Genomic DNA, 27,872 nt, shown 5'->3' on the forward strand with positions numbered 1-27,872 from the left:
AAAAGGGAAAAGTTGACAGCTATTTTGACACCCCTGGTCTTCCCTGGGGCGATGATGCCCCGTCCCTCCACGGCCCCCCACCCAAAGGTGCAGCCGCTCACCTGCCCACGTGCCCTGCGCCCCTCCCTCTCCCCCCCCGGACTGGTGGGCGGAGCTTCCTCCGCGCCCCGCCTCCTCCTCCTCCTCCTCCTCCTCCTCCTCCTCCCCCCCTCCTCCCAGGCAGGGTCTCCGGCGGCCGCCCAACCGGAGCGGCGGCCCGGCTGACGTCACATCGGCGCGGCGCGGTTGGCTGCGGCGGGCGCGGGGCGGGGCCTCCGAGGGGCTTAAAAGGCCGAGCGGGGCGCGCGCGGGCGGCAGAAGCGAGGCGAGGCGAGCGGCGTCGCGTGTGTGTGGCGGCGTTGTCGTTGTCGTCTGTGGCGGGGCGGCCCCTCGTCCTCTGGACGCCCCATCAGCCCTGGGCCGCTGCTGCGAGGCCGGGCGGCCGGCGGATGCCATGGAGAGGGGACCGGCGGCGCTGCTGCAGGTGAGACCCGGTGACCTTCGCGGGGCGGGGGAGCTGAGGGGAGCCGGGCGGCCTACCTCCCTTCCTCCCTGTCCGCCTGAGGGAGAGGCGGCAGCGGCCCCCAACCACCCGCGGGTCTCGCCCTGAGGTAACTCGCCAAGGGGCCGGCGTCGCGCGCCGAGTGACGTCTGTCAAGGGAGACGGGGCCTCTGGGACTCCCCGCCACAAGGTCCCGCCGCGCGACCAGGAGCCGCCTCTCCTGGCAGAGTTCTTGGTTGGTCCATTAGGGTGGTGGTTTGTGGGGGGGAGGGGGGGTCAGCGCTTGGGCTCTGGAGGAGAAGGGGGCGGGAGCAGGGCTGCAGCAGGAGGGCATGGATGCCGTGCCCGGACGGGCAGCCTCCCGGCTCAGAGCATCCTCTCTCCATCCCATTCTTCCTCGGACTGCCAGCTGGTGGGGCCGATCCAGCAAGGTGAAGGTGGAAGGTCTATTGCCTTCCCGCCCTGGAGGCATTTCTCTACACTGGGGAGACTGGGCAGGGCCATTCAGGGCTCTTCTGCTCCCCCAGCCTAGAAGTGGCTCTCCAGGGTCTCGGGTAGGAAGAGAGGGCTGTTCCCAATCCCTCACCCTTGTATGAGTGGAGGTGCTGGGGCTGCCACCTTCTGTGTCCAAAGAGATGCAAAAAGATGTGACTGCCTTTTCCCCCTGGCCAGGGCTGAACCGGGATTTGAACCCAGACCTCTAAGCGTGCAACAAGCATATCCGGGGATGGTGGGGTGCACCTCTCAGGTTGTATACAGGGGCTCCCCTTGCTATCCATTTCCCCCCACACCCAGTGAGCCTTGGCAAAAGGGTTTTGCAATCATTCTCCATGGGGCCGATTGCCATCCATCACTGGTACCGTTGAGCCTGATGTTTTTAATCTAGGAAGTCTGATGTGGTTTGATGTCTTTAATTTACGAAGTCTGATATGGTTTGAGACCTGCACACTTACTTTGGAAGCCAGCTTCTTCTTTAAGCCCCCCCCCCCATCGCCTTTATGGGCTTATGAGAAGGCCCCCATCCTTGTGCCACATGCAAAGACATGCAGAGACATCTTGTCTTCTTAAGAGCAGCCTTCTGAACCCAGGCTGGCATTCTTGCTTGGGTTTCTGCTTAGTGTCTTGAGTTAACTTTGAATTCAGTGTAGTATTTTAAACTGAATGGGGAAGGTTGGTTTGTTTTTGCTTTCCCCCCCTATTGTCGATTGCTGGTTTGTAAATAGCTGATCGTTTTGCCATCTGTAGGGAAGAAATAACTCTTCCAGGTAAACAAGGAGGAAAGTTTTTGTAATCCTGAGGGTGACTGGTGCTGTCAGTGCAGGCATGTAGCCACACATTGTAGTCCAAATTATTGTGGATTAGTAACATTTGTGGGCTTGTTTGTGAGAGTTGTATTTTGGTTTTACAGGGGCATTGTTTGGTGGGTTTTTCCACTCCTTTAAGAGATATTGCATGCACACAGGTCCTTGGGTATGTGTACAGTGGTACCTTGGGTTACATACACTTCAGGTTACAGACTCTGCTAACCCAGAAATAGTGCTTCAGATTAAGAACTTTGCTTCAGGATAAGAACAGAAATCGCGCAGCAGGAGGCCCCATTAACTAAAGTGGTGCTTCAGGTTAAGAACAATTTCAGGTTAAGAAAGGACGTCCGGGATTAATTAAGTACTTAACCCGAGGTACCACTGTATTCATTAATGACCACCTTTAATAAATAACATGATTGGGGGGAAAGGGAGGAGGAGAGATGGAATTCCCTGGTCCTGAATGGGGTAACTGTGCCCCTGAAGGACCAGGTGTGCAGCCTGGGAGTCATTTTGGACTCACAGCTGTCCATGGAGCACAGGTCAAATCTGTGTCCAGGGCAGCTGTTTACCAGCTCCATCTGATACGTAGGCTGAGACCCTCCCTGCCTGCGGACTGTCTCGCCAGAGTGGTGCATGCTCTGGTTATCTCCCGCTTGGACTACTGCAATGCACTCTACGTGGGGCTACCTTTGAAGGTGACTCGGAAACTACAACTAATCCAGAACGCGGCAGCTAGACTGGTGACTGGGGGCGGCCGCCGAGACCACATAAACACCCAGTACGTTTCCGAGCACAATTCAAAGTGTTGGTGCTGACCTTTAAAGCCTTAAACGGCCTCGGTCCAGTATACCTGAAGGAGCGTCTCCACCCCCATCATTCAGCCCGGACGCTGAGGTCCAGCGCCGAGGGCCTTCTGGCGGTTCCCTCATTGCGAGAAGCAAAACTACAGGGAAGCAGGCAGAGGGCCTTCTCGGTAGTGGCACCCACCCTGTGGAACGCCCTTCCAGCAGATGTCAAAGCGATAAACAACTACCTGACATTCAGAAGACATCTTAAGGCAGCCCTGTTTAGGGAAGTTTTTAACGTGTGATATTTTACTGTATTTTTGGTTTTTATGGAAGCCGCCCAGAGTGGCTGGGGAGGCCCAGCCAGATGGGCGGGGTATAAATAATTTATTATTATTATTATTATTATTATTATTATTATTATTATTATTAGGGCAATCCAGAGATCAAGCATCATGTATGCAAAGCCAAGGTTTTTCCAGGGGAGGGAAATCCCTTCAGAAACATTTTACAGCAACCTTCAGCAACTTTGCACCCTCCAGATGTTTTGGACTGCAACGCCCATCATCTCTGACTACTGCTGGCTGGGGCTGGGGCTGGTGAGCATTGTAGTCCAAAACATCCAAGAGGATGCCAAAGGCACCCGGGAGCCACGTTCCCCCAGTTCGTGGGAAGGATGTCTCCCATTGTTGAAAAAGGAAAAGTTGCTTTCTCTGGTGGACAGAGGCATCCTGGGAAGGAGAGTGAAAGGGGGGTGGGTTCCAGGATCACAAGAAACTGTCTTGTACCAAGTTAAGACCCTTGGTCCATTTGGCTTAGTGTTGTCTGCACTGACTGGCAGACTCTCTAGGGCGTCAGGAAAGGGACATTCCCAGATCTGAAGATAGCAATGATTGACCCAGGGCCTGTGTTCAAGTGAAGGAAGCGTCTTCTCTGAGCTGTGATGTGTTCTCTGATAAGGTGCACACGAAATAATGCTTTGGGAGTAAGGTTAACTCCTTTCATAAGAAGTGTTTGTACTGTACTCCTTTCATGAAATCCTCTTAGAAAAAGAGAGAATTAAATGAAGGGCTTGTGCAACCCAATTTGCAAGCCCCTGTTTGCCAGCTTTATTGATTAGGCAATGTTTGCACAGTCTTGTGAGTGGTTGTCTGCTCCCTTCCCCTGGTTCACACAGGTTGCCATAGCTACTCAACGGCAAATGATGGAGCTATAGTAACAAACAGGGAGTGCCGTGCTTCCTTGTGTATACAGCAAAGGCTGGGACCGCAGACACATGTACACACCCTCCCAAAAAGAAAAGGGAAAAGGATTCTGTTGCAGAATAGCTCTCCAGCACTGGGAACAGCAGCTTCTTTCTGGCAGCCTGTGCAGCAAACTGACATCCAACAGGTGCAGCTTCCCTATGACAGCACAACTTTTTTTGGTTTCTGATGAAGCTTGCCATGTTTGATGTCTGTGTGCTAGGCTGCTGCTGTGGGTGACCTGAGAGAGAGTCTCTCATTCCCCACCTTCACCAAGTTCTCTGCCACATTGCAAGGAATCCTTGGGAGCACAACGGCATCACTGCAAGTCCCCCCAAATATTACAGCTCCAAACAATGGTTTGGATCACTTCCAAACCTGAGTCTGAGGGTCCTGCTGCCCCCTAAGTGCACTCCTTGAACTCACATTTAAGAAGTTAACCACTTCAGGGATACTGGATCTGACCACTGCTATATTTATACATTGTGAGAAGTTGTGGTATTTAGGGATTCACTGAATGCAAACTTATTTTAGTGGCGTTTGGCCACTAAAGTGTGGCCACACTAAAGCAAGAACGTATGTTTTAATGTGAAAACAGGTGATGCTGTTTTTCTTCTGACAAAACTTGGATGCTTTGCCAAAAGTTTGGCACTTAAACTGCTTTGTTTGCCCTGTATCATGACCTTTGTTGAGACAGAGACAAGAGAAACATGTCCTTGTTAATTCTTCTCAACATCTCCGTGGCTTTCGATGCCATCGACCATGGTACCCTTCTGTCCGAACTAGGGGTGGGTGGCGCCGCTTTGAGGAGGTTCCAGACCTACTTGGAGAGTTTGTTCCCATAGGGTGTTGCTTGGGGAATGCTTTTCAGCCCCGTGGAACCATCAATGTGGGGTCTGGCAGGGCTCAATCCTATCCCCCACGTTGTTTAACATCTACATGAAACCGCTGGGTGGGGTTATCCAGGGTTTCAGAATACATTGTCAGCAGTATGCTGATGACACTCAGCTCTATTTCTCCTTTACATTTGCAGGTGAGGCAGTGGGAGTGCTGGACCAGTGTCTTGACTTGGTAATGGACTGGATGAGAGCCAGAAAACTGAAACTCAATCCAGATAACTGAGACACTGACTGTGGGTGGTTCCCTAGACCAGATGGTGGGAGGTTGCCTGTTCTTGATGGGGTTATGTTGCCCCTGAAGGAGCAGGTTCGTAGCCTGGGGTTACTCCTGAGTGCTGTCACTCGAGGCTCAGGTGGCCTCGGTGGCCCCAAGTGCCTTCCATAAGCTTCGGCTGGTGGCCCAGCTACGCCCCTATCTGGATAGGGATAGCCTAACTACTGTTGTCTATGCTCTGGTGACCTCAGTTTTAGATTACTGCAATGCGTTATACGTAGGACTGCTTCTGAAGATGGTTCGGAAACTTCAGCTGGTGCAGAATTCAGCGTCCAGGTAGCTCACTGGAGAAAGATGGTTTGAGCATATTGCATTGATCCTGGTCTGACTGCACTGGCTACCAATTAGTTTCCGAGACAAGTTAAAAGTGCTAGTTTTGACCTATAAAGCCTTAAACGTCTCAGGACCGCAATACCTCAAGGACTGCCTCTTTCCATAATGACCTACCCGGACCTTGGGATCATCTTCTGAGGCCCTTCTTCATGTGCCGCCTCCTCAAGAGGTCCGGAGGGTGGCAACATGAGAACGGGGCCTTCTCTGCAGTGGCTCCCCATTTGTGGCATGCTCTCCCCAGGGAAGTTTGCCTGGCGCCTTCACTATATGCCTTTAAGTGCCAGCCAAAAGCATTCCTTTTTAACCAGGCCTTTGGTTGATTTGATCGACATCCTATGCCCTTTTAAAATGCGGTGGTTTTTTTGGGGGGGGGTTATTGGGTTGTTCTTTTTATTTTGATTATATATTTTGTGGTTTTACATTTTTATTTTGTTCTGTGAACTGCCCTAAGACCTCCAGGTATATGGCAGTATATAAATTCAATAAATAATAATGATAAAAATGATACTCTACAGTGTCAATTTTATCATTTATATGGTGCTTTCAATATACACGGTGTGCCTAACAGTATCAGCACACATGTATACTCTGCTCCAAGGAGACTGCAATAGAAGAGCCCTTCCAGACTGTTGCCTTTTGGAGGATGAGTTCTGCGACATGCCATTGACACAATAATAGTGCATTAGTGGTGGTGGGTTTATACTGAACCATCCACACACTGTCCTGTCTTGTGATGCTCCCACAATGTTACCACATTATTGCCTCCTGGAAGGCAGGAGACTTGTGTCTACAGTGCAAGCAGTGTTGAAAGCAGAATTGTGTCTAACAGCTCCAATACCATCCTGAGTGCAGATCATCATGAGTGCACAATGGAAAGGATGTCTGGAGGGACCATAAGCCAGGAATGGCTTGCTCCAAAACAATTCTTTCTGGGGAAGGGGAGACACTGTTCAGAAGAAGGAGGATAATATATATATTCAATTAATACCCTCCAGTATTTTCCAAAAGAAAACCAGAACAGCTTTGGGGTGCTTGGAACAGCATACACCCTTCACAACCACCCCAAATATTGTTGGAAAGCTTTTCTCTGGCTGATGTACATATTATACTGACCGTAGCTTTTCTTTGTTTTTTAAAAATGAGTGCTTAATCTTGCAAATAATCTCGTTGCATATGTAGGGTAGCTGCAACTGTATGCACATGGAATAAAAATGAATACCCCCTCCCCCCAAATACTTAAGTTCTAGAGATCCAGGTGGGAAGCCTGAAATGCGAAGAACTTTAGTGCACACTGATAACATTTGTCTCCGCAAAAGCAACAAAGATATTTTTTTAAATACCGTACTAACCAGAAAATTCAGAGGCTGCCCCTGGTAAACAGGGGGTTGTGTCACTGGAGGGCAGACTCTACTGTGGATGTAAAAAACCAACATTAGTTTGAATGCACATTAGATGTAGATACCTTTCTCTTTATTTTTCATACCTAATACCAAAAACATTTGCAAATGCAGCCTTCCAGAGGATAAAATGCATCCTCAAGCCTCTGTTGTGAAACGCCCTAAATTGGTCTGACAGGAGCCTGCCACCGTGGCAGCAGAGTGAGGGAATTGTGCCCTAGGGGTCCTGCTTAGCATGGCATCGGTGCTGCCACCCCCTTCCCCTGATGTCTCCCAACTTAGTGGGCATTGCAGCCAGTTGCCTGCGCCATGGCAACAGCAGACCTGCTTGGCAGAAGTGCCAGCAATAAATACGCCAACAGTGTTGTGGTCCCCTTGCTGCACATCTTGCCCCACATATTCTCCCCTCCCTTCTCCTGCCCCCAGATACACCAGAAGAGATTGCATCTCCTCCACCAAGCTGGTTTCAAACAAACCTGACAGCATGAGATTGGGGTGGAGCATAGTTCAGCAGCGCTGGGTAGTGGGCAAGTTACGACGTTAAATGCATTTATATGAACTGTCATTGAAATAAGAGATGCCCAGTGGCTTGAAGAGGAGGGGGGGCATCTCTAAGCATGTTGGTGATGGTGCTTTACATACATACATAGTCATAATTACATATTTGTATTGCATCTCATTGCTATATGATGTGTGATCTTGTATATTTGTTTCCCCCCCCCCCCCAGCTTATAAACCTCCTTGTGTATTGTAATATAGCCTTTCTAATATAGCGGTATATAACTTAAAAATGAAATGAAAAAAAGAAGGGTGGTGGTGGTGTAGTGGTTAAGAGCGGTAGTCTCGTAATCTGGGGAACCGGGTTCGCTTCCCCGCTCCTCCACATGCAGCTGCTGGGTGACCTTGGGCCAGTCACACTTCTCTGAAGTCTCTCAGCCCCACTCACCTCACAGAGTGTTTGTTGGGGGGAGGAAGGGAAAGGAGAATGTTAGCTGCTTTGAGACTCCTTCGGTTAGTGATAAAGCGGGATATCAAATCCAAAACTCTTCTTCTTCTTCTTATATTGCATCTTTTCAGAGGTGAACATGCAGGATCCCATCAAACATCCCATCAAACATCCTCAGTTCATGTACATTCCCTTTTTAAAGTAAAGGTAAAGGGACCCCTGACCCTTAGGTCCAGTTGTGGATGACTCTGGGGTTGCGGCGCTCATCTCGCTTTCCTGGCCGAGGGAGCCGGCGTACAGCTTCCGGGTCATGTGGCCAGCATGAATAAGCCGCTTCTGGTGAACCAGAGCAGTGCACGGAAACGCCATTTACCTTCCCGTCGGAGCGGAACCTATTTATCTACTTGCACTTTGACGTGCTTTCGAACTGCTAGGTTGGCAGGAGCAGGGACTGAGCAATGGGAGCTCACCCCGTCGCGGGGATTCGAACTGCCGACCTTCTGATTGGCAGGTCCTAGGCTCTGTGGTTTAACCCACAGCTCCACCCACATCCCTTTTAACATGTGTACTTATTTGCTATTTAACAGTAGCATGCTTTTTCACATGGGGAAGGAGGAACCCTTCCTGTTATACCTCTTCAGCTACTGATGTCATTGGACCTGCAATCCATAGTTCTCTCTTGCAAGCCCTGGTGGGATGCTCTTGTGTGGCTCCCGTTTAGTTCATGGGGGTTGTGTAGGAGAACTTTCTTGTAGCCGATGCCTTTATTAGTTTGTTATTGAACTTATTCATTGCATTTTTGTTCCTCAAGGTGGCTAACATAGTAAAAGGAACAAGCCTACTTAATGCATGAGTATAAGACAGACCACTAATATATTAATGCTCCTCCTAATTAAAAACAACAATGAGTGTGGGTAAATATGATCCTTTGCCTCTCAGTGTAGACAGTATGGAGTTAGATAAGACAAAGTGTCTGGCTCTGTAGAAGGCTGGTACCTCTGTTCCCAGTTACAATATATGCTTAATAATGAATATCTATCAGCATAAATACTTTGATAAATATAGATGTCTCAGTATATTTATTACCAATTAACTTGAAAACTTAGGGACGCAGGTGGCGCTGTGGGTTAAAGCCTCAGCGCCTAGGACTTGCCGATCGAAAGGTCGGCGGTTCGAATCCCTGCGGCGGGGTGCGCTCCCGCTGCTCGGTCCCAGCGCCTGCCAACCTAGCAGTTCGAAAGCACCTCCGGGTGCAAGTAGATAAATAGGGACCGCTTACCAGCGGGAAGGTAAACGGCGTTTCCGTGTGCGGCTCTGGCTCGCCAGAGCAGCGATGTCACGCTGGCCACGTGACCCGGAAGTGTCTCCGGACAGCGCTGGCCCCTGGCCTCTTAAGTGAGATGGGCGCACAACCCCAGAATCTGTCAAGACTGGCCCGTACGGGCAGGGGTACCTTTACCTTTTTAACTTGAAAACTTGGGCAAAAAAAGTGTTTACGTCTTCCCTCTTCCTTCAGAGAGGGAGGGGGCCATAACCCAGGAGCTCACAAGCATGTCTTCCTGGCTTCCACGTTGACACTCTAGGCTTTTTGAAGCTTGTGTGTCCTCCCTGACTGTGATAGACAATTGAGCCGTGTTGTTCCACTACCCTTCCTAGGGAGCCAGGTGTCCTGGCAGGGCTGCTGCTTCTTGCTGGTGGCTAATCCGTCTCCTTAGCAGGCTGGCTCTCAAATCCTCCCCATACCATTAAGCTGCTTTAGAATTATTTGCAGCTCTCTAAATGCAGAGGGGACCCAATTCAGGAAGAAGTCATCATTGTGCCCCAGTGTGCTTCTGTGGCAGTCACTCCGTCTGCGTAAGTGGAGCAGCTGTCCCAAGGCTCTTGGCTTGCTATGGTAAAAGTCCACCAGCCCAGAATACCATGTTAAATGTTGTCAACACTGGAAAAACGGAAGTGATCCCCTCGCACAAGAAGAGCCCTGCTGGATCAGGCCAATGTCACATCCATCCCAGTATTCTGTTCTCAGATGCCCCAGTGGGAAAAACCAGTGGAGAATAGCCATCCTGGGTGCTGTAATAATAATAATAATAATAATAATAATAATAATAATAATAATATATTATTTGTACCCCGCCCATCTGGCTGAGTTTCCCCAGCCACTCTGGGCGGCTTCCAATAAAGATTAAAAATACATTAAAATGTCACACATTAAAAACTTCCCTAAACAGGGCTGCCTTCAGATGTCTTTTAAACATAAGATAGCTGCTTATTTCCTTGACATCTGGTGGGAGGGCGTTCCACAGGGCGGGTGCCACTACTAAGAAGGCCCTCTGCCTGGTTCCCTGTAGCTTTGCTTCTCGCAGTGAGGGAACCGCCAGAAGGCCCTCAGCGCTGGACTTCAGTGTCTGGGCAGAATGATGGGGGTGGAGACTGGACCGAGGCTGTTTAGGGCTTTAAAGGTCAGCACCAACACTTTGAATTGTGCTCGGAAACGTACTGGCAGCATCAAGAGCCCTCCTCCTCCTCCATGAACATGTCTGATCTTCTTTTAAAGCCTTCTAGGTTGGTGGCCATCACTGTCTGCTGTGGGAGGGAGTTCCATAGCTTAACTATCCGCTATGTGAAGAAAGACTTTCTTTTATCTGTCCTGTAACTGCCAACATTCAGTTCTGGTCTTGCGAGAGAGAGAAACCTTTCTCTAGCCTCTTTCTGCTTGCCATTTATTATTATATAAACTTCACAATGGCTCAGTCCCAACAAGCCCCTCTTTCCTTATCTATGCCAGCCTCTCTCTGCCCCACAATTCTGCCATGCCAGGCCTCAAGGTCAGGTTTGGGGGTCCCCCCCCCTTGTTTCAGCTTTATGGTGAACCATCATGCGTGATCCATTATAATCTCAAAGGAGGATCCTTTATAATCCTTCATTATTAAGAGGCTGATAATATTATTTAATCCCCACCCTATCTTTTGAGGATCAGAGCGGATTATAATAATTTAAAAACACATTATAGCTACGTCCTACTTATAAGTGCTCCAGACTTCCCACGTGTCGTCCAGTCTTTGTGGCACATCTGCCTCTCACAGCAATATCCCGAGGTAGATTGCTATTAAAGGTAAAGGGACCCCTGACCATTAGGTCCAGTCGTGGCCGACTCTGGGGTTGCGGCGCTCATCTCGCTTTACTGGCCAAGGGAGCCGGCATACAGCTTCCGGGTCATGTGGCTGGCATGACTAAGCCGCTTCTGGCAAACCAGAGCAGCACATGGAAACGCCGTTTACCTTCCCGCCAGAGTGGTACCTATTTATCTACTTGCACTTTGACGTGCTTTCGAACTGCTAGGTGGGCTATTACTACCACTTAAGAGATGAAGAAGCAGAGAGAGAGAGAGACTGAGACTGACTTGCCCTCAGCCACCATAAGAGCTTCATAATCTAGTAGATGTTTTGAACCCGTGTCCTGGAGAAAGGAATGTTGGATGACAAAATAGAGGGGGACTTCCTGTGAGGAGCAGAGCAGCTTCCTGTTGGCACTTGAGTGGGTGTTAGACTTTTGGTTTTCAGTTTAGCGAGAATGTTTCTCTCACATTAAGGAGGTGGCCTCATGAGCATCCTTCAGGCATAGGTGGAACAGATGAGGTCCTGAATCATAGAGATGTAGAGTTGGCGACACACAAGTGGTCATCTAGTTCAACCTGCCACAAGGCATGAGGCTGACCAGTAGCCCATCCAGCTCTGCCCCCCCTCCAATTCCCCAGTTATCTTCACGACAGGCCCCATGGCTGTAGGCTATGCAACATGCTGGTGAGAGTTTTAGCCCAAAACCAGGTTGTCATTTTATTTACTTATTTTGTAAACTCTGTACACTGCTTGCTTATAAAAAGATCCCTTCAGAATGGCTTGCCAGAAAAGATAAAACAATGAAATTATCAAGAAGAATCGACAGCAACCATTAAAGACTTGGGGAATGTTAAAATTGCAATAAATTAAACACAGTTAGAATAGCAATAAACTGAACACATTAAAACTTGCATCAACTTTCTAAACATGCTAGAGCCTCAGCAAGCCACTTCTGCGGGATCAGGCAGCACACCTAGACGTGTGCTCAAAGCGAAAAGGCCTTCATTTCCCTGTACTGTAATTCTGAACACGTGTTTCCATTTGCGAGACTTGCATTTTTCCATTTCTCCTGTTGCATGGAGCCTTCCAGCTCACATGCTCTCTTCCCCTGCTACCCCCTCAAGCCACATGCTGGTTGCATTCGCAAGAAAATTGTCCTCCCCGCGATGAGCTTATCACTATGTAAATGCAAAGTAGGTTTCCCTGTCGGGTTTGCTCTTTGTGGGTGCCCTCGCCCTCAGAGTTGTCTGGTACTGAGTGCCCCCCCCAAAATATGTTTCCAGGCTGGCTTTGCAAAGTAGGTTTCCTGGGGGTGCTGTTTCAAAGCATGTTTCAAGGGATCCTGGCATTGCAGCAAACTTTGCAACTGAGCAAAGGCCTGGAGTGCTTATGCAGCTGCGTGACAAGAGCTGCTTTCCTGCTCTAAGTGCACAGAGGAAGGCGGCTTGGTCGCTTCAGCACATTGGAGAGTTCCTAGTGAGCAACTCAATGAAGGATCTCTTTTCAGTCCATTACAGCAGTGTTTCCCAACCTTGGGCCTCCAGCTGTTTTTGAACTACAATTCCCATCACCCCTGACCACTGGTCTTGCTAGCTAGGGATGATGGGAGTTGTAGTCCAAAAACAGCTGGAGGCCCAAGGTTGGGAAACACTGCATTACAGTACAGTATTTCATTCTTAGACTGAGCCTGCACCATACAGTGGTACCTCGGGTTACATACGCTTCAGGTTACAGACTCCGCTAGCCCAGAAATAATACCTCGGCTTAAGAACTTTGCTTCAGGATGAGAACAGAAATTGTGCTCTGGTGGCGCAGCGGCAGCAGGAGGCCCCATTAGCTAAAGTGGTGCTTCAGGTTAAGAACAGTTTCAGGTTAAGAACGGACCTCCAGAACGAATTAAATACTTAACCCGAGGTACTACTGTACACTTAAAGCACCCTCAGCCAGAATCCTGGGAACTGTAGTTTAAGGGCATTGGGAACTTTAGTTCTTTGAGGGAAAGATGCAGTTCCCATGATTCTTTTTCTGTGGCAGGGAATGTGCTTTAAATAGTATGCTCTGTTCCAGTACAGTGGTACCTCGGGTTACATACGCTTCAGGTTACAGACTCCGCTAACCCAGAAATATTACCTCGGGTTAAGAACTTTGCTTCAGGATGAGAACAGAAATCGTACAGCAGGAGGCCCCATTAGCTAAAGTGGTGCTTCAGGTTAAGAAGAGTTTCAGTTTAAGAACAGACCTCCAGAACGAATTAAGTTTTTAACCCGAGGTACCACTGTATTGAACAGCTCTTACAGTCAGAAATTTCTTCCTAATGTTTAGGCAGAATCTCCTTTCTTGTAGTTTGAATCCATTGATTTCGGTCCTCTCAGTCTTCTCTTCTCCAGGCTAAACGTACCCAACTCGTTTAACTGTTCCTCATAAGGCTTGGTTAGATTCACTCACTCGACACTCTGTATTTACTCAGAGGTGCTCTCCTTATGGTTTTTGTGGCCGAGCCGCTGTACTGGAAAGAGATCAGGGGCTTTGGCTTCCAGGCACTGCAGGGCGCCCTTTTGATAGCAATTAGGCGGCAGAGAGGACTGTGCCCGCAGCCAGTATTTTGACACTGTGGATGTGCTTTGGATTTATAGAGTGGCATTAGGAGGATGTTTGCTGCCTTGTCCTCCATCTTTTCCCTCCAGCATCCCAGCGAGATCCTGATGAAGGTTTCTCATGGAGTAACGGCTGATTAATATAGCTGGATGCTCCTCTCTCTAATTCATCTGCTGGGAGGCCGAGCTGCCTCTGTGAATGAACAGATGGAGGGCACCCCCCTCCCATTTTACCCCAATCTCTTGCAGCGTCTGCAAACTCCCAATGAAATTTTAATAAGGCCTTGCTTGCTCATTATTTATTATGCATTAAAGAGAGCGGGAGGCAATTAACTGAGCAAGAGATGACACAGAAGAGTGCAGTGAAAAGGGACCCTTCGGGCTAGCAGGGAACAGCAACCCCACCTCAGCTGGGCAAGTGCCTGAGCAGCAAAAGGGACCTGATGGCTCCTCCTCATGATAGAGTCATAGAATTGTAGAGTTGGAATGAACTCCAAAGGGTCATCTAGTCTAACCCCCTGCAACACAGGAATCACAACTAAAGAATTCCTAACAGATAGCCATCCAAACTGTTTATAAACCTCCAAGGAAGGAGAACCCTTGGAGGGAGTCAGTTCCACCGCTGAACAGCTCTTAAAGTTAGATAGATAGATAGATAGATAGATAGATAGATAGATAGATAGATAGATAGATAGAGGTACCCCTGCCCGTACGGGCCAGTCTTGACAGACTCTAGGGTTGTGCGCTCATCTCACTCTATAGGCCGGGAGCCAGCGCTGTCTGCAGACACTTCCGGGTCACGTGGCCAGCGTGACAAGCTTCATCTGGCGAGCCAGCGCAGCACACGGAACGCCGTTTACCTTCCCGCTAGTAAGCGGTCCCAACCTAGCTTTCGAACTGCTAGGTTGGCAGGCGCTGGGACCAAGCGACGGGAGCACAACCCGCCGCGGGGATTCGAACCGCCGACCTTTTGATCGGCAAGTCCTAGGTGCTGAGGCTTTTACCCACAGCGCCACCTGCGTCCCAGATAGATAGATAATTTATTACAGTCGGAGACCACCTTATAAAACACACTTGGGGGGTACAGTCTCACAGAAGGAAAACAATTAAAACAATGTACAACAATAAATTTAAAAACAATGTACAACAATAAACTACCGCAGGGAGCTGACCCAGAGTCACCCATGGAATCAAGTTTGGGGAATTTGTTAATGAACTAGTTTGAGTTGGGAGATGGTCTGCGCCTACAGATCTGTACACAGAATCTGGTGACCATCCGGGTCGTCTTCTGACCTTTGCCTAACAGGAAAAGGTCGAATTTTTGCTTTTCCGGGAGGTCAGCGAGCCTCACCAGTAGGGGACCAATGGTCTTACTACGTGCCTCTTCATAAAAGGGACATCTAAAGAACAAGTGCTCTGGGCTTCCTATCTCCGCCAATGAACAGGCGCAAAGTCTCTGAGCATATGGGACTTTTTAAAAGGATCCTTCCGGGACCGGCAAGGGCAGAGCCGAGCTTCTGGCAAGTGTAAAGGCCCTTCTTGCATTTTTAGCTCTTAAAGTTATTCCTAACACTCAGTTGAAATCTCCTTTCTTGTAACTTGAATCCATTGGTTTGGGGCCCTGCCCTCTCAAGTAACAGAAAACAAACCCAACTCCTTCAACCATTCCTCATGAGGCTCTGTTTCCAGACCCTTGATCATCCTGGTCTCCCTCCTCTGCACACCTTCTATCACATCAATATCCTTCTAAAGTTGTGGCACCCAGAACTGGACACAGGACTCCAGGTGGGGTCTGACCAAGGCAGAACAGAGCAGTACCATTGCTTTCCTTGATCTGATCACTATACTTCTGTTGATGTGTAATGGCTGCTGTAGCTAGAAAGTACGAGTTGACAGGAGCAGAAGAGAGAGAAACTTTACAACAACCAATTCAGGAAACTGACTTAAGGCAAATCCAAGGGCAATGGAAGATGGAGGAGATTGCTATTATACCCCAAAAGTTACAAAATGAGAGATCTAACATCAGTGAACTTAAAGGGTGTCTGCAAACTTTTGGAGTTAAGGAAATCCTTGGCTGTAGTGGGACTGTGAAACAAGAGGACAAGTACTTTTGGAGCAACTATTGTTTGGTTTACAAAACCAGCAATGGGGAGTGGAACTGGGGGGAATGGAGCAACCTGATAAATGAAAATGGAGATTATGACTGTATGGAACTCCCCAGAGATCCACTCCCCAAGGAGAAAGGGAAGAAACCATGAAAGATTTTAACAAGGGACAAGGAAGCGTCGTATTACAATCAGGATCAAGAAAGTCAGCAGAGGGGGCATGGAAGTGATTTGAGAGCCTCAGACATTAGAACACCGGACTGAAGGCTAAGACCCAACGGGAAGAAAGGACGGACACAACCCGAAACCAGGAAGAAAGGGACGATGGATAAAATTAGAAGAGAACTTTCTTGTATATATCTTGTTATTTTTGAGTAATATTAATGAAATAATAGATTGTGCCGGAAAGGAAATAATTGGCTTTAGCAGAAAGATCTGAAGGTATTAAGTATAAATATGAATCTAAATTCTAAACTTTAAAATTTATGGTCTGGAAGGTAAAGATAAAGTTAAAGATAATATTTTTAAATTGAGATAGATTGTTAAGATAAATTATTTTTGACAAATATGGGAAGAATTTGCTGAAATAATGATTAAATTGGAATACAAAAAGGGAGGTATGAGGAGGTCTAAGACACAAGATAATGAAATGAAGTAATTTTGAATTTATATACTTTTTTCTTTTTTTCTTTTTTCTGCCTTTTTTCTTTTTCTTTTTCTTTTTCTACTCTGTTGATGTTTTTAAATGTTTTTGTATTTTTGAAAATTTGAATAAATATCATTTAAAAATATATATATACTTCTGTTCATGCAGCCTATAATAACATTAGCTATTGGTGATGGTTGTATGCTCCTTCCAGGATCCAGAGGCAGCAGGCTTTTCTATGCCTATTGCTGAGAAATAACCACTGTGGGGGGTATTTCCCTCATGCTCTGTTTGTGGTGCCCCTGCAGACATCTGATTGGCTACTGTGGGGTGCTAGATTAGGTGGATCTTTGGTCCAATTCAGCAGGGTACCCTTCTGTGAGTCAGGACACCCCAAAAAGGCTCAGTTCTTGCACAACTGCAACTCACTCGACCGTGATTGTTGCTGCAATAACAACAGTGTGGTAGAAAAGGCTGACCAGGGGAACTGAATTGGTTTTGAGCAGAATCTGTGTTTTCCAGCAACTGGTATTCAGAAACATTTCTGCCTCCAACTGTGGCAGTACAGCGTATGACTACCATGGCCACAGATAGCCCTTTCCTCCATGAATGTGTCCATCCTCTTCTGAAGCCATCCATTTTGGTGGCCACCACTTCCTCCTGTGCTGTTGGGGCAAAGAAGAGAGTCTACGGAAGGATTTGGAGAAAGGGAGAGAGGCTGCTTTAGAAGCAAGGAGGTAGAGGCTGTCCCTGTCATTGCAAGCAGGGCTGTGTTCCAAACTAACTTATTCCATGAATATGTAATCACAGCAGAGTTGGCTGTATTACGGTAGCTTTGGCATCAAAAAGGCCTGGAGTCATAGGAAGCTACCTTGTACTGAGGCTATGTACACACCATACATTTAAAGCACTTTACTCTCCCCCATGAGAAATGTAGTATACCCTTTACAGAGCTTCAGTTCCCAGCACCCTTGACAAGGTACCGTTCCCAGGATGTGCTTTAAATGCATGGTGTGTACACAGTGCGTGCCCATCTGTTGGTTCAATATTTCTTACGCACTGACTTGTACGGGTTCTCTAGGGCTTCAAACAGAGAACATTCTCCGTCCTCCCTGGAGGTGACCCCAGAGAGGTGCTCTACCACTGAACTATGATGGCCTTTCCCCCCTGTGGCTTACAATTTGGCCAAGTTGCACTGAGGTCATACACAGAAGTTTCAAGGCACAGATCGCAAAACCAGATGTGCTGAAGAAAAACAAGGTCAACAAGAGGAGATTCAAAAGACAACAAGAATGCAATGAATACATGTATAATCACTGCAGTGTGAACTATCAGTACAATGCACATCCAAAACATAATGTACATTTGCCAGAGCATCGGCGCATGAATACTAAACCATTGTTATAACACCAAAGCAGCGATAATTACTTTTGCAGCAGGAGATTGCTTGAGTGCAAAGTTGCGTATCAAAATAGGCCCATAGCTGGGGGTTGGTGTAGCAGAGATGGACAGGCATGCAAGAGCAGGAGCTTTGAGGCTGATGGAGAAATTAAGAGGAGCTTCATCCAGAGATTGGCACAAACAACCTACCAAATCTCAGAGGGCAGCATCCATACCCCCATCTGTTCTTCCAGCTGGTTAGATCCTCTTCTCTGGAAGCAGAGCCAGGGGAGACTTTAAGACCATTGCCCCATGCAGCATGGCTGCTGCCTCACCCTAATCTCTCATTAGGATGCCTGTAGTACTATTGTGCTTTTCCCTGATTGTTGGTGACGTTGCTCAAAGCTTCTAATGGGTTTAGGAGCCACTGAGCTATCCCTCCCCAGCTAAGGGGCAGTGGGGAAGATGAGACGGTGGCGTGCTGAGCCGAGATGCCAGGGGGTGCAAGGTGAGTGTGTTCTACTTCTCCGGCCTCCTTTTTGCAGCAAAGTCCTCACTTTGGCTTCACCCCAGTCCTGCTCTGCAAGCAGTTTCCACCTGGTGGCAAGGATCCAGCCATATCAGCGGCATCCACTGGTACCTATATTTTTAGATGCCTGTTGCCACGGTTTTGGTACCTTGGTTACAGCCAGTGGCTGAACCCAGAGGATCCACTAGCAGCCCACACCTAAGGCAAAGACCCCAGATGGTCTCTCTCCAAAGAGGTTCTCATCTGTTTGGTTGACATGGTGGTCATCGCCATGCATGTAGACAAGCTGTAGGGCCAACCGCAAAGAATCCTCGATACCAAAGCAACTCCCAGGTGAGCAAGGACTGAATCACACCGTGCATGGTGGAACTGTGGAGTTCACGAGAAGTGCATGGCCGCCATCTTGGACGGCTTCAAAGGGGGATTGGAAGAATTCTTGGAGGAGTGGAAGGCTATCGATGGCTGCTAGTCACAATGATATATTTTATTGTCCTTGTGGATTAGAAGCAGCCTGCCTGTGACTCTCAGTTGCTGGGGAGGATAGGAAAGAATGCTTGAGTGCAGGAGTGTGCCTTTCTGGCTTGCGGGCTTTTCTTAGGCATCTTGTAGGTCACTGGAAAGAAATGAATGCTGGACTCTTGGACTGATCATGGAGGAGTCTTCTTTTAGGGGAACTGCACATCGCTTTCCTTCATCCTGCGAGGCAAACAGTGTATCCAGGACATGCCTGCCTGCCTGCCTGCCTGTTTAATTAAGATATATACCACTGTGCCATATATATATATATATATATATATATATATATCAAAGTGGTTTGTGGCAATATAAACAGAAACCCATACAATAAAAACCATTAAAAATATATTAGGAGGAGAATGTATAAGTTAAATTGGATGTTTAATTATAAATGGATTGGTTATTGGAAATTTGAATAAAAATTAATTTCAAAAAAATAAAAATAAAAATATATTAGGAGGGACTTACTTGACTAAAAGATGCCATTATGTCTCAGTACTTCCAAGCTTCATCAAAGAAACACATAAATGCTTAGAAAACAGAAAACAAACTGTCACTTTCGGGTTGTTGTTTTTTGTTATTCTTGGTTAATTTGTTGTATTATATACTTATATACATTTAAATGGAATTGTTATAAAATGATAAAAATATTTATATTTATTATAAAATAATAAAATAGTGATTTAGTTCTGTGATTCTATTTCTCTTCTGTGGTTTGCTGAGCCTCTTGTGGATTTTCTGTGGTGTGTCTTCCTGTTTTAGGTATTTCTATGAGATAGGTCCCTCCTGTATGACGGATGTGTATGTGTATTTTAATGATCCTAATAGAGTAAAATATTACAGTTATTATATATTTATTTAAATTGTGTCTTTTTCCCTGACGGGGACTCATGAGTCATGGAAGGGGGGGGGGGAGGAAGTATCTATTAATTTAATAGGGTTTGTATTATTTTGTCAATGCTGCTTTATAGATTACGAATGCCTTATTGATTTGTTAATCATGTAATATGCCTTACACTGCAATCGTGATGCTTAGCTTATTTCTTTAGCTGCTGGTTTGCTAATATCATTTTACAGATTGTAATTGTTTTACTGAACATTTGTTATGTGATTTATGCTGTCCCTGTGATGTTCTCTTCTGCTACTGTTTGTTAAGCTGCTCTGGGATTCATTTGACTGGAAAGCGACATAGAAATACAACCATTCAATCTCTCTCTCTCTCCTGCCAGCAGCTGCTCTAGGATGGCTCCGGTGGAGCCCACGCTTGTTTCCCTCCTGCTGTTGGGTCTCCTGGCACTCCAGGCCCGCACTTGCCCAGCCACCTGCCGCTGCTACAGCATGACCGTGGAGTGTGGCTCTTTGGGCCTCAAAGAGATCCCAGGCAGCATCCATCCCTCCACCCAGGTAAGGCTCAGGTGGGAGGAAGCCCAACTCCCAGCACCACTGGGGGGGGGGGTTACCATTAGGACCAGGTTTCCTTTCTCAACCCAACCTAACCTACCTCAGAATACTGTCGTCCATTCAGTGCAAATGCTGGCTTGCTTTCAAAAATAAATAAATTCAAACGTTAACAATAGGAACAATGAACGGTGTCTTTCCGAAAACACAAAAATTGGAATCTCTGTAGAAGTAGCATATTGTTGTTATTGTTTAGTCGTGTCTGACTCTTCATGACCCCATGGACCAGAGCACGCCAGGCACTTCTATCTTCCACTGCCTCCCGCAGTTTGGTCAAACATTCGAGAACACTGTCCAACCATCTCGTCCTCTGTCATCCCCTTCTCCTTGTTGCCTCCATCTTTTCCAACATCAGGGTCTTTTCCAGGGAGTCTTCTCTTCTCATGAGGTGGCCAAACCTCAGCTTCAGGATCTGTCCTTCCAGTGAGCACTCAGGGCTGATTTCCTTCAGAATGGATAGGTTTGACCTTCTTGCAGTCCATGGGACTCTCAAGAGTCTCCTCCAGCACCAGAATTCAAAAGCATCCATTCTTTGGCGATCAGCCTTCTTTATGGTCCAGCTCTCACTTCCATACATCACTACTGGGAAAACCAGAGCTTGAACTATACAGACCTTTGTTGGCAAGGTGATGTCTCTCTCATATACAATGACTGATTTGGTGTTGAGCCAATATAACCTACAAAATTGTAAAAGAATATGAAAATGCTTTCTTGAGGAGCATGCAAGTGTCAAGAATTACTTTTTAATAGACTGCCAATTTGCTGTGTTTGAATCTGGGTGGTGGCGGGATTTGTGTGTGTGTGTGTGTACCTGGTATAGATTTGTTTTTAATCTGCTTTAGCCAGCTCAGACCCTTTGGGATGTGGAGCTAGAACAAATATATTAAACCAATAAAATGGAGAGCGTATATAAAAAACCAGAGTGTGTGCACGCAGACACATTGCTACCACCACCAAGCCTTTGGGCTCCCAATGTAACCTGCGCACGTGAAAGAGCGCATCCTCTCCCATGCCCACTCCTTTACTACCCTCTTCTTTTTAGAGCTTGATTAAGTAATCAAAATATTTTATAAAGAAGCAAAATGAATCAGGTGATTTGCAATTAAAGATCTGTAGTACATAGACATCAGAACATGGTGAGGTTCAATCTAAAGTCAGACAAGAAAATCGGATTGTTCTTCCAGGAGCTGACACTATGTTGAGCTCAGGGTTTAACTGATGGCATTTCCCCTGGCTTTCTCCAGCGGGTGCAGAATGCTGCGGTGAGACTCCTTATGGGGTCCTTGCTGCGAGATCACATTCACCCGGTGCTATACCAGCTGCACTGGCTCCCGGTGGAGTACAGGATCAGGTTTAAGATGCTGGTTTTAACCTTTAAAGCCCTATACGGCCTAGGACCCTTGTACCTACGGGACCGCCTCTCCTGGTATGTCTCACAGAGGAACTTACGGTCTTCAAATAAAAACATCTTGAAGGTCCCAGGCCACAGAGAGGTTAGGCTGGCCTCAACTAGAGCCAGGGCTTTTTCGGCTGTGGCTCCAATCTGGTGGAACGCTCTGTCACAAGAGACTAGGGCCCTGCGGGACTTGACATTTTTCTGCAGGGCCTGCAAGATGGAGCTGTTCCACCAAACCTTTGGCCAAGGCACAGCCTGACTCCCTCCTTTGGCAATCTTCACAGAACTCTAGCCTAGAGGTTGCCATCAATTTGATTTGAATTAATTTTATAATGAAATGATTTTAGAATGTTGTATTATTTTATTGTTGTTAGCCGCCCTGAGCCCGGCTTCGGCTGGGGAGGGCGGGATATAAATAAAAATTTTTATTTATTTATTTATTTATTTATTTATTTATTTATTTATTTATTTCTCCCTCCCCATTTCAGACGGTTTTTCTTCAGGACAACGGCATCACGCAGATTCACCAGCAAGACCTGGCGTCTCTCTCGGGCCTGCAATACCTCTACATGCAGAACAACACCATCTCAGCCCTGGAGCCAGGCGCCTTCCGCAACCAGAACCGGCTGCTGGAACTGGCGCTCAATGGCAACCGCATCCACCTCATCAACAGCAGCATCTTTAAGGGCTTGGAGCACCTGCGAGTTCTTTACCTGGCGGGCAACCAGATCACCCGGCTGCCCGACTTCACCTTCTGTGACCTGGAGGTGAGACCCTCAGGGGCATTCCAGAAAGCGAGCCATTGTCCCTCAAGGTGGCCCCAGTCTGCCTCCCAGAAACAGCCATGTTTTCTGCGTTAGGACCCTGCTGTTCCCATTTTATGGATGAGGGAACTGAGGCTCAGTATTAGTCAGGGTTTGAGCAACTCTCACTTTCATCCCTGATCTGCAGCGGCTTAGTGCAATTAGATGAATGACTTGGAGGAGCTAAGTCTTAGATAATTCCTACTGTATGCAACCGAGCATTATGGAAATAGCTGCATTACAAAGTCAGTTGTGTAAATTTTAAAAGCAAGTTTAAGTACTTGTCGTTAATATCAGGAACAGCAGGGACTTTCAGCACACAATTAAACTGTGTCCAGTTCTGGGCACCAAAATTGACAGAGGACATTGGTAAACTGGAAAGGTGTGCAGAGGAGGGTGACCGAGATGGAAAAGGGTCTGGTAAAGAGATGGGAAAGGGCCCCAAATATTATGAGGAATGGTTGAGGGAGGAGGGTATGTATAGCCTGGAAAAGAGGAGACTTTAAGGAGATCTGCTAGCCTTCTTCAATGCCACCTAGACTGCTATCACATGGAATACAGAGCAAACCTGTTTTCTGCTGCTCCAGAGGATGGGACCCAAGCTAGTGGATTCAAATTAGAAGAAAGGAGATTCTGACTAAACATCCGGAAAAAACTTTCCAGCTGTAAGAGCCATTTGACAGTGGAACGGTCTCCCTCGGGAGGTTGTGGGCTCTCTTTCATTGGCTGCTTTTATTTTATCCCCCCCCCCCAATTATTGATTTTTCAAAATTATAACAAACATAACAACAAAAAAACAAAAACATTACAGTATCAAAAAACAAACATTTATCCTAACTGTTATAGTCCCACTTTTTTATCATTGTTGGGTGACTTCCTCAAATCCCCCAGCTGAGTTTCCATATAGCTCATAGTAGCAGTTTTCCAACACTATTTTCACATAAGGTTTACTTGCTGAATTAACATCTTTCTTTCTTTTCATTTTGACCTCTATCCATAATATTATGCAATTTCACATAGTTAAATCCTAGGCTGTTACTCACACATATTTCTGTTTAAGTTATCTTAATGTATTTAGCTAAATAGTCTTTAAATTTCTTCCATTCCTCTTGGTACTCCTCCTCCTCCTGGTCACAGACTCTTCAGGTCAGATTGGCTAGCTGCCAAAAGTCCATCATCTTCATCTGCCATTCCTCCACTGTTGGTACTTCTTGTAATTTCATTGGCTGCTTTTGAGCAGAAGGTGAATGGCCTTCTGTCTTGCATCCTCTAGTTGTGATTCCTGCCTTGCAGGGCGATGGACTCCTGGCCAAGAGCTCCCAATTTGCATGGGGCTGCATGGGCAGGGCAAACGAATGAGGGTGGTACCAAAACAAGAAAGGATAACGGCACCAGGTCTGCTTTCTACCTAATGTGCCATCTAATTCTCTCTTTTGCAGAGGTTGCAGGAGCTCCACTTACAGGAGAACAGCATAGAGACTCTGGAGGACCAGGCGCTGGCCGGTCTGACCTCGCTGGCGCTGCTCGACCTCAGCAAGAACAACCTGCGCACCATCAGCCGGGTGGCTCTCCGGCCCCTCATCAGTCTTCAGGTGCTGCGATTGACAGGTGAGCCGCTGCGCTGGCAGCTCTTCTGGCGCCACCTGCAGGCCAGAGTTGCTCGTGCTAGCTCAGCCATTTCAAAGTGGGCCTCTGCTGCCCACTTCTCTTATTGCCCCCAAGGTAGAAAAGCTGGGGTAGGCAGGAGGGATGCAGGCATGTCAGGCTGGGAGGAAATCTCTGCAAGAGCCACAAAGATTGGGCTGGAAAAGGTAATAATATATTATTTATAAAATTCCAAAAAGATTGGAGTAAATTTATGGAGTACATAAATAATAACTGTAGACATCTGAAGACTCTGGCAGGACTGAAATAAATCTTACGATGTAGATAGGATTGGATACAATAAGAAACGGTGGAAAAAGTAACTGACATAAGAAAACCTGTTGAAGGGAGGGAAGGAAGTCAATGCTCATCAGAGTGTGGGGAAATGATTGTTGAATTTTACTGTATTTTGTTTAAACAAAATAAAAAAATTCCTTCCAGTAGCACCTTAAAGACCAACTAAGTTAGTTCTTGGTATGAGCTTTCGTGTGCATGCACACTTCTTCAGATACACAGATACACCAATAAAAAGCATGTATATATAAAAAAATCCTGCTTGCGGGTTTCTCATAGGGGCATCTGGTCATCTGATATGAGATGTTGGGCTGGATGGGCCATTGGCTTGAGGCAGCAGGCTCTTCCTATATTCTTATTTTGCATGGGGCTGTGGAATGGAGAGTGGTGGGGAGGCAGTGGGAGACTCCTGGGGTGACACAGACTTGTAACCAGACCCACCCCCCTTCTCTCCCTCCCTTCCTCCTGGCAGAGAACCCTTGGCGCTGTGACTGCTCCCTGCACTGGCTGAGCTCCTGGATCAAGGAGGACGGGCAGCGGCTCCTGAGCCCTCAGGACAAGAAGATTGTGTGTGCGGAGCCCCCTCGCCTGGCTTACCAGAGCCTGATGGACGTCCCCGGCAACAGCCTCATCTGCATCCCGCCGGTCGTGCAGGTGGAGCCCCTGGAAGTGACAGCGCGGCTGGGCGACGACCTGCGCGTTTCCTGCCAGGCCTCAGGCTACCCGCAGCCCCTGGTGACGTGGCGCAAGCTGGCGCACTGGCGGGGGGCTGGGGGTGCCAAGGCCAGCGGCTCCCGGCTCCCAGGCGGGACCTTTGCCCTGAGCGAGCGCAGCGTGGGGGAGCGCTTTGAGCAGTCGGACACGGGCAGCGGGATGCTCTTCCTCAACAACGTGACGGTGGCCCATGCCGGCAAGTACGAGTGTGAGGCCTCCAACCCAGGTGGGACGGCCCGGGTCCTCTTCCACCTCATGGTCAACCTCTCCCAGCAGCAACAGCAGCAGACGTCGCGCGGTTACCCGGCCTCTGTGGACATCAGCCAGGAGCCCCTCTACGACATGGAGAGCATGGACTTCAACGCCCTCAGCATGGCCACGCAGACGGCCATCGCCGTGGCCATCTCCCTCCTGGCCCTGGTGGCCCTCCTCCTGGTGATCATGATCTACCGGAAGCACCGCAAGCGGAAAAAGGCCAAAAAGGAGGAGAACATCCTCTACGTCAACGACTACTCGGATGGGCCTACCACCTTTGCCCAGCTGGAGGAGTACCGGGACGAGAGGGGCCACGAGATGTTCGTCATCGACCGCAACAAGCCCCTCTTCGCCACCTACAAGGACCCCCAGGGCCTGGTGGGGACCTTCCCCGAGCAGCTGCAGGATCAAGCCACCCAGACCTTGGAAGGGGAAGAAGACGGCCCCCCGGAAGCCAGCGAGCTCTTTGTCAACCAGGGACTCATGTTCCAGCCTCAGATTGCTTACGAAATCCACTGCTGAAGGATTTTGGGCAGGCGGGATGAGCCCACAAGCAAGGTGCCCAGGAAACCTTTGGGGTGGGTGGGTGGACTCCCCCTCCCCCTGCCCCCTTAGGGGAGCTGCTTCCTTGACCTTTCACCTCCGCCCCGGCCTTCCCGATAGGTCTGCCTTCTTTGCGGTTTAAGGTGATGCAGGAGTGGAGCCCACGATGCTTCGGTGGCTGTTAGTGGCACCCAGCGGGGAGACGGGGGATTTCTTTCTAAGCCTCTCCCCCGGGAGCAATCTCGCTCCACAGTGGCTGCCAAATGGAAGTGTGTCTCACCCTCTCGGCACCGTTCCTCGGGAGTAAGTACTCCCTCGGTCTCTCTGGAGCTTCCTGGATGCTCTCCGCAAAAACAGGAGAGCGGTTCAAGAGGCTTCCATAAGAAGGTCCATTCAGAAACTGTTACAGGCGGTGCTATTCTAGAAAAAGAGGTGCCGGAACTCACCATGAACACCTCCCTCGTTCTCTTAGAATGGCAACGGCGCCCACCTGAGAGGTGCTGGAACCGAGTTCCGGCGAGTTCCCCCTGGGAAAAAAGCTCTGGTTATGGGGTACCGAACTGGTGGCCACTGATGGACAGCAACAGGCCGCACCCCTTGATTTATCCCAGTCGCCCCCCAGTTTGCCCTCCAATGTGTACCCTGTGGTTGGACAGAAGGAATTTGATTACTCAGCGAATGGAATGAAAGAAAAACCACTTCCTAGGTGTAAGTTCAGTCTCTTGACAAGAAGCTGATGGAGATAGAAGTCCATAAATGTCACACACTGTGCAGTTTTGACCACCCTGTTTCCCCCCACTATTTCACTGACCTTCAACTGACACTGTGGAGATGAAGCTGGGCAAGGGGGCAACGGGATATACCTTCTGAGAACAGGGAGAGCTTCTTCGGCTGGAGGACAAGTGTGACATTTGTTTTCCAATTTGGTGTTTTGTTTTGTTTTTGTTTCGTTTTAAGGATGAAGGAAAACATACTGTGACAATCACAATGAGTTGAACAGCTCCACTGTATTTGTAAGTTCCACAGGTAGACCCCCCCACACCCCTCACCTGCACAGCCACCCCCACCCCCCTTTTCTGGTGCTACACAACTGTGGTTTTGCAGGAACCTTGAAAACCACAGGAAATGGGGAGGTACCACCAGGCTCTGCCAGGAAAATGGAAATGGCAGCGCCGCAAAGCGATCTGAGCAAACGAGAAGCCAATAAAATGTAGCTGGTGCCGGAGGGGTGCCAAGGACCAGTATTTCATTTATATTATTTATTTATAAATTCTTACAGCACATCCCTCTTGCGGAAAGTGGGCGCGCTGACACAAAATTGTGGTCCAAAACGAGTTGCACGCCTATAAGTAGGGTATAGCTTTGTGGATTTCTGTTTTTCACATTTTCCTGATCCTGTGACTACATTTTAGGCAGAGCATGATGAAGACGATGCAGAACATCCAGGGAGCTCTCTCAAAGGCTCTACAAACTAAGCAGCCAGTCTCTGCACAGAGCATGGTCTGTTTTGCTGACTATATTCCTCCCTGGACTCAGAGAGTTGGGATGGGAGGAAGGCCAGCTACTCCCTATCTCCCCCACCCTCTGGATCAGACCACATCCAGGCCAGAGAGAGCCAAGAGCAAAAAATGGCACATGCAGAATTATCATACAGGGAGGAGAGGGATTGAACTGCCTGCTTTTGCTAACTACCCCATAAAACAACTTTCTGGTTGCCCATTTCAACCCTGGAAGATCAGCCCAGGGCAGACTTCACCCACCTGCTGCCCTCCAGATGTTTTGTACTACAACTCCCATCAACTGGGGCTGTTGGGAGTTGTAGTACAAAGACCAGGTTGGCAAAGGCTGGCATAGGCCACAATGAATTTGGAAAGTCTTCACTGTGCCGTGAGACTCCGTGTCGATGTTGCTTTGTGCTGCAGCAAAGATTCCACCCTCACTTTCCAGTATAAATGCAGCACTCAGTTGTGACTTGCGTGTAATCTTGTAGCACCTGGATTTCTCCACTGTTAACATCTATCACCAGTTCTCCCACAAAGGAAGGAAGGAACCCTGCAGTCTGTGTGCAAACCTAAAAATTGCGAGTCTATGACCCTTTCTGGGCAGTTCCTTTGAATTCTTGTCTCCCACCCCAAGGGGTCATGAGAGGATAC

General features: G+C 48.0%; 1 protein-coding gene across 4 annotated transcripts; it reads left to right on the forward strand.

Annotated features, from left to right (window-relative positions):
* The first annotated feature begins 415 nt into the window (after positions 1 to 415).
* LRRC24 (leucine rich repeat containing 24) lies at positions 416 to 27,002 on the forward strand. 4 transcript variants are annotated; one of them, XR_013840866.1, is made up of 6 exons: positions 428 to 523; positions 19,842 to 20,016; positions 21,955 to 22,233; positions 23,709 to 23,877; positions 24,680 to 25,971; positions 26,024 to 27,002. XR_013840866.1 is itself a non-coding variant. In XM_079984356.1 (5 exons), the coding sequence occupies exons 1-5, from the start codon at positions 489 to 491 to the stop codon at positions 25,696 to 25,698; spliced, it is 1,674 nt and encodes a 557-aa protein (XP_079840482.1). In that variant the 5' UTR covers positions 416 to 488; the 3' UTR covers positions 25,699 to 27,002. The 4 variants fall into 4 exon arrangements, 3 of the variants coding, with proteins under 3 accessions (XP_079840482.1, XP_079840481.1, XP_079840483.1); XM_079984356.1 differs by having other exon boundaries at positions 416 to 523; positions 19,845 to 20,016; positions 24,680 to 27,002; XM_079984355.1 differs by having other exon boundaries at positions 24,680 to 27,002.
* Positions 27,003 to 27,872: the final 870 nt, after the last annotated feature.

Source organism: Podarcis cretensis (genome assembly GCF_951804945.1).
Source record: "Podarcis cretensis genome assembly, chromosome: 7".
Classification (NCBI taxonomy): domain Eukaryota; kingdom Metazoa; phylum Chordata; class Lepidosauria; order Squamata; family Lacertidae; genus Podarcis; species Podarcis cretensis.

Bases quoted from the DNA above. Each gene is read 5' to 3' on its own strand.
- LRRC24 (XM_079984355.1), top strand. From the start codon at position 489: ATGCCATGGAGAGGGGACCGGCGGCGCTGCTGCAG. The intron at 20,017-21,954 runs GTAAGGCTCAGG...TCCCCATTTCAG, and splicing joins GCATCCATCCCTCCACCCAG to ACGGTTTTTCTTCAGGACAA. The intron at 23,878-24,679 runs GTGAGCCGCTGC...TCCTCCTGGCAG, and splicing joins TCAGGTGCTGCGATTGACAG to AGAACCCTTGGCGCTGTGAC.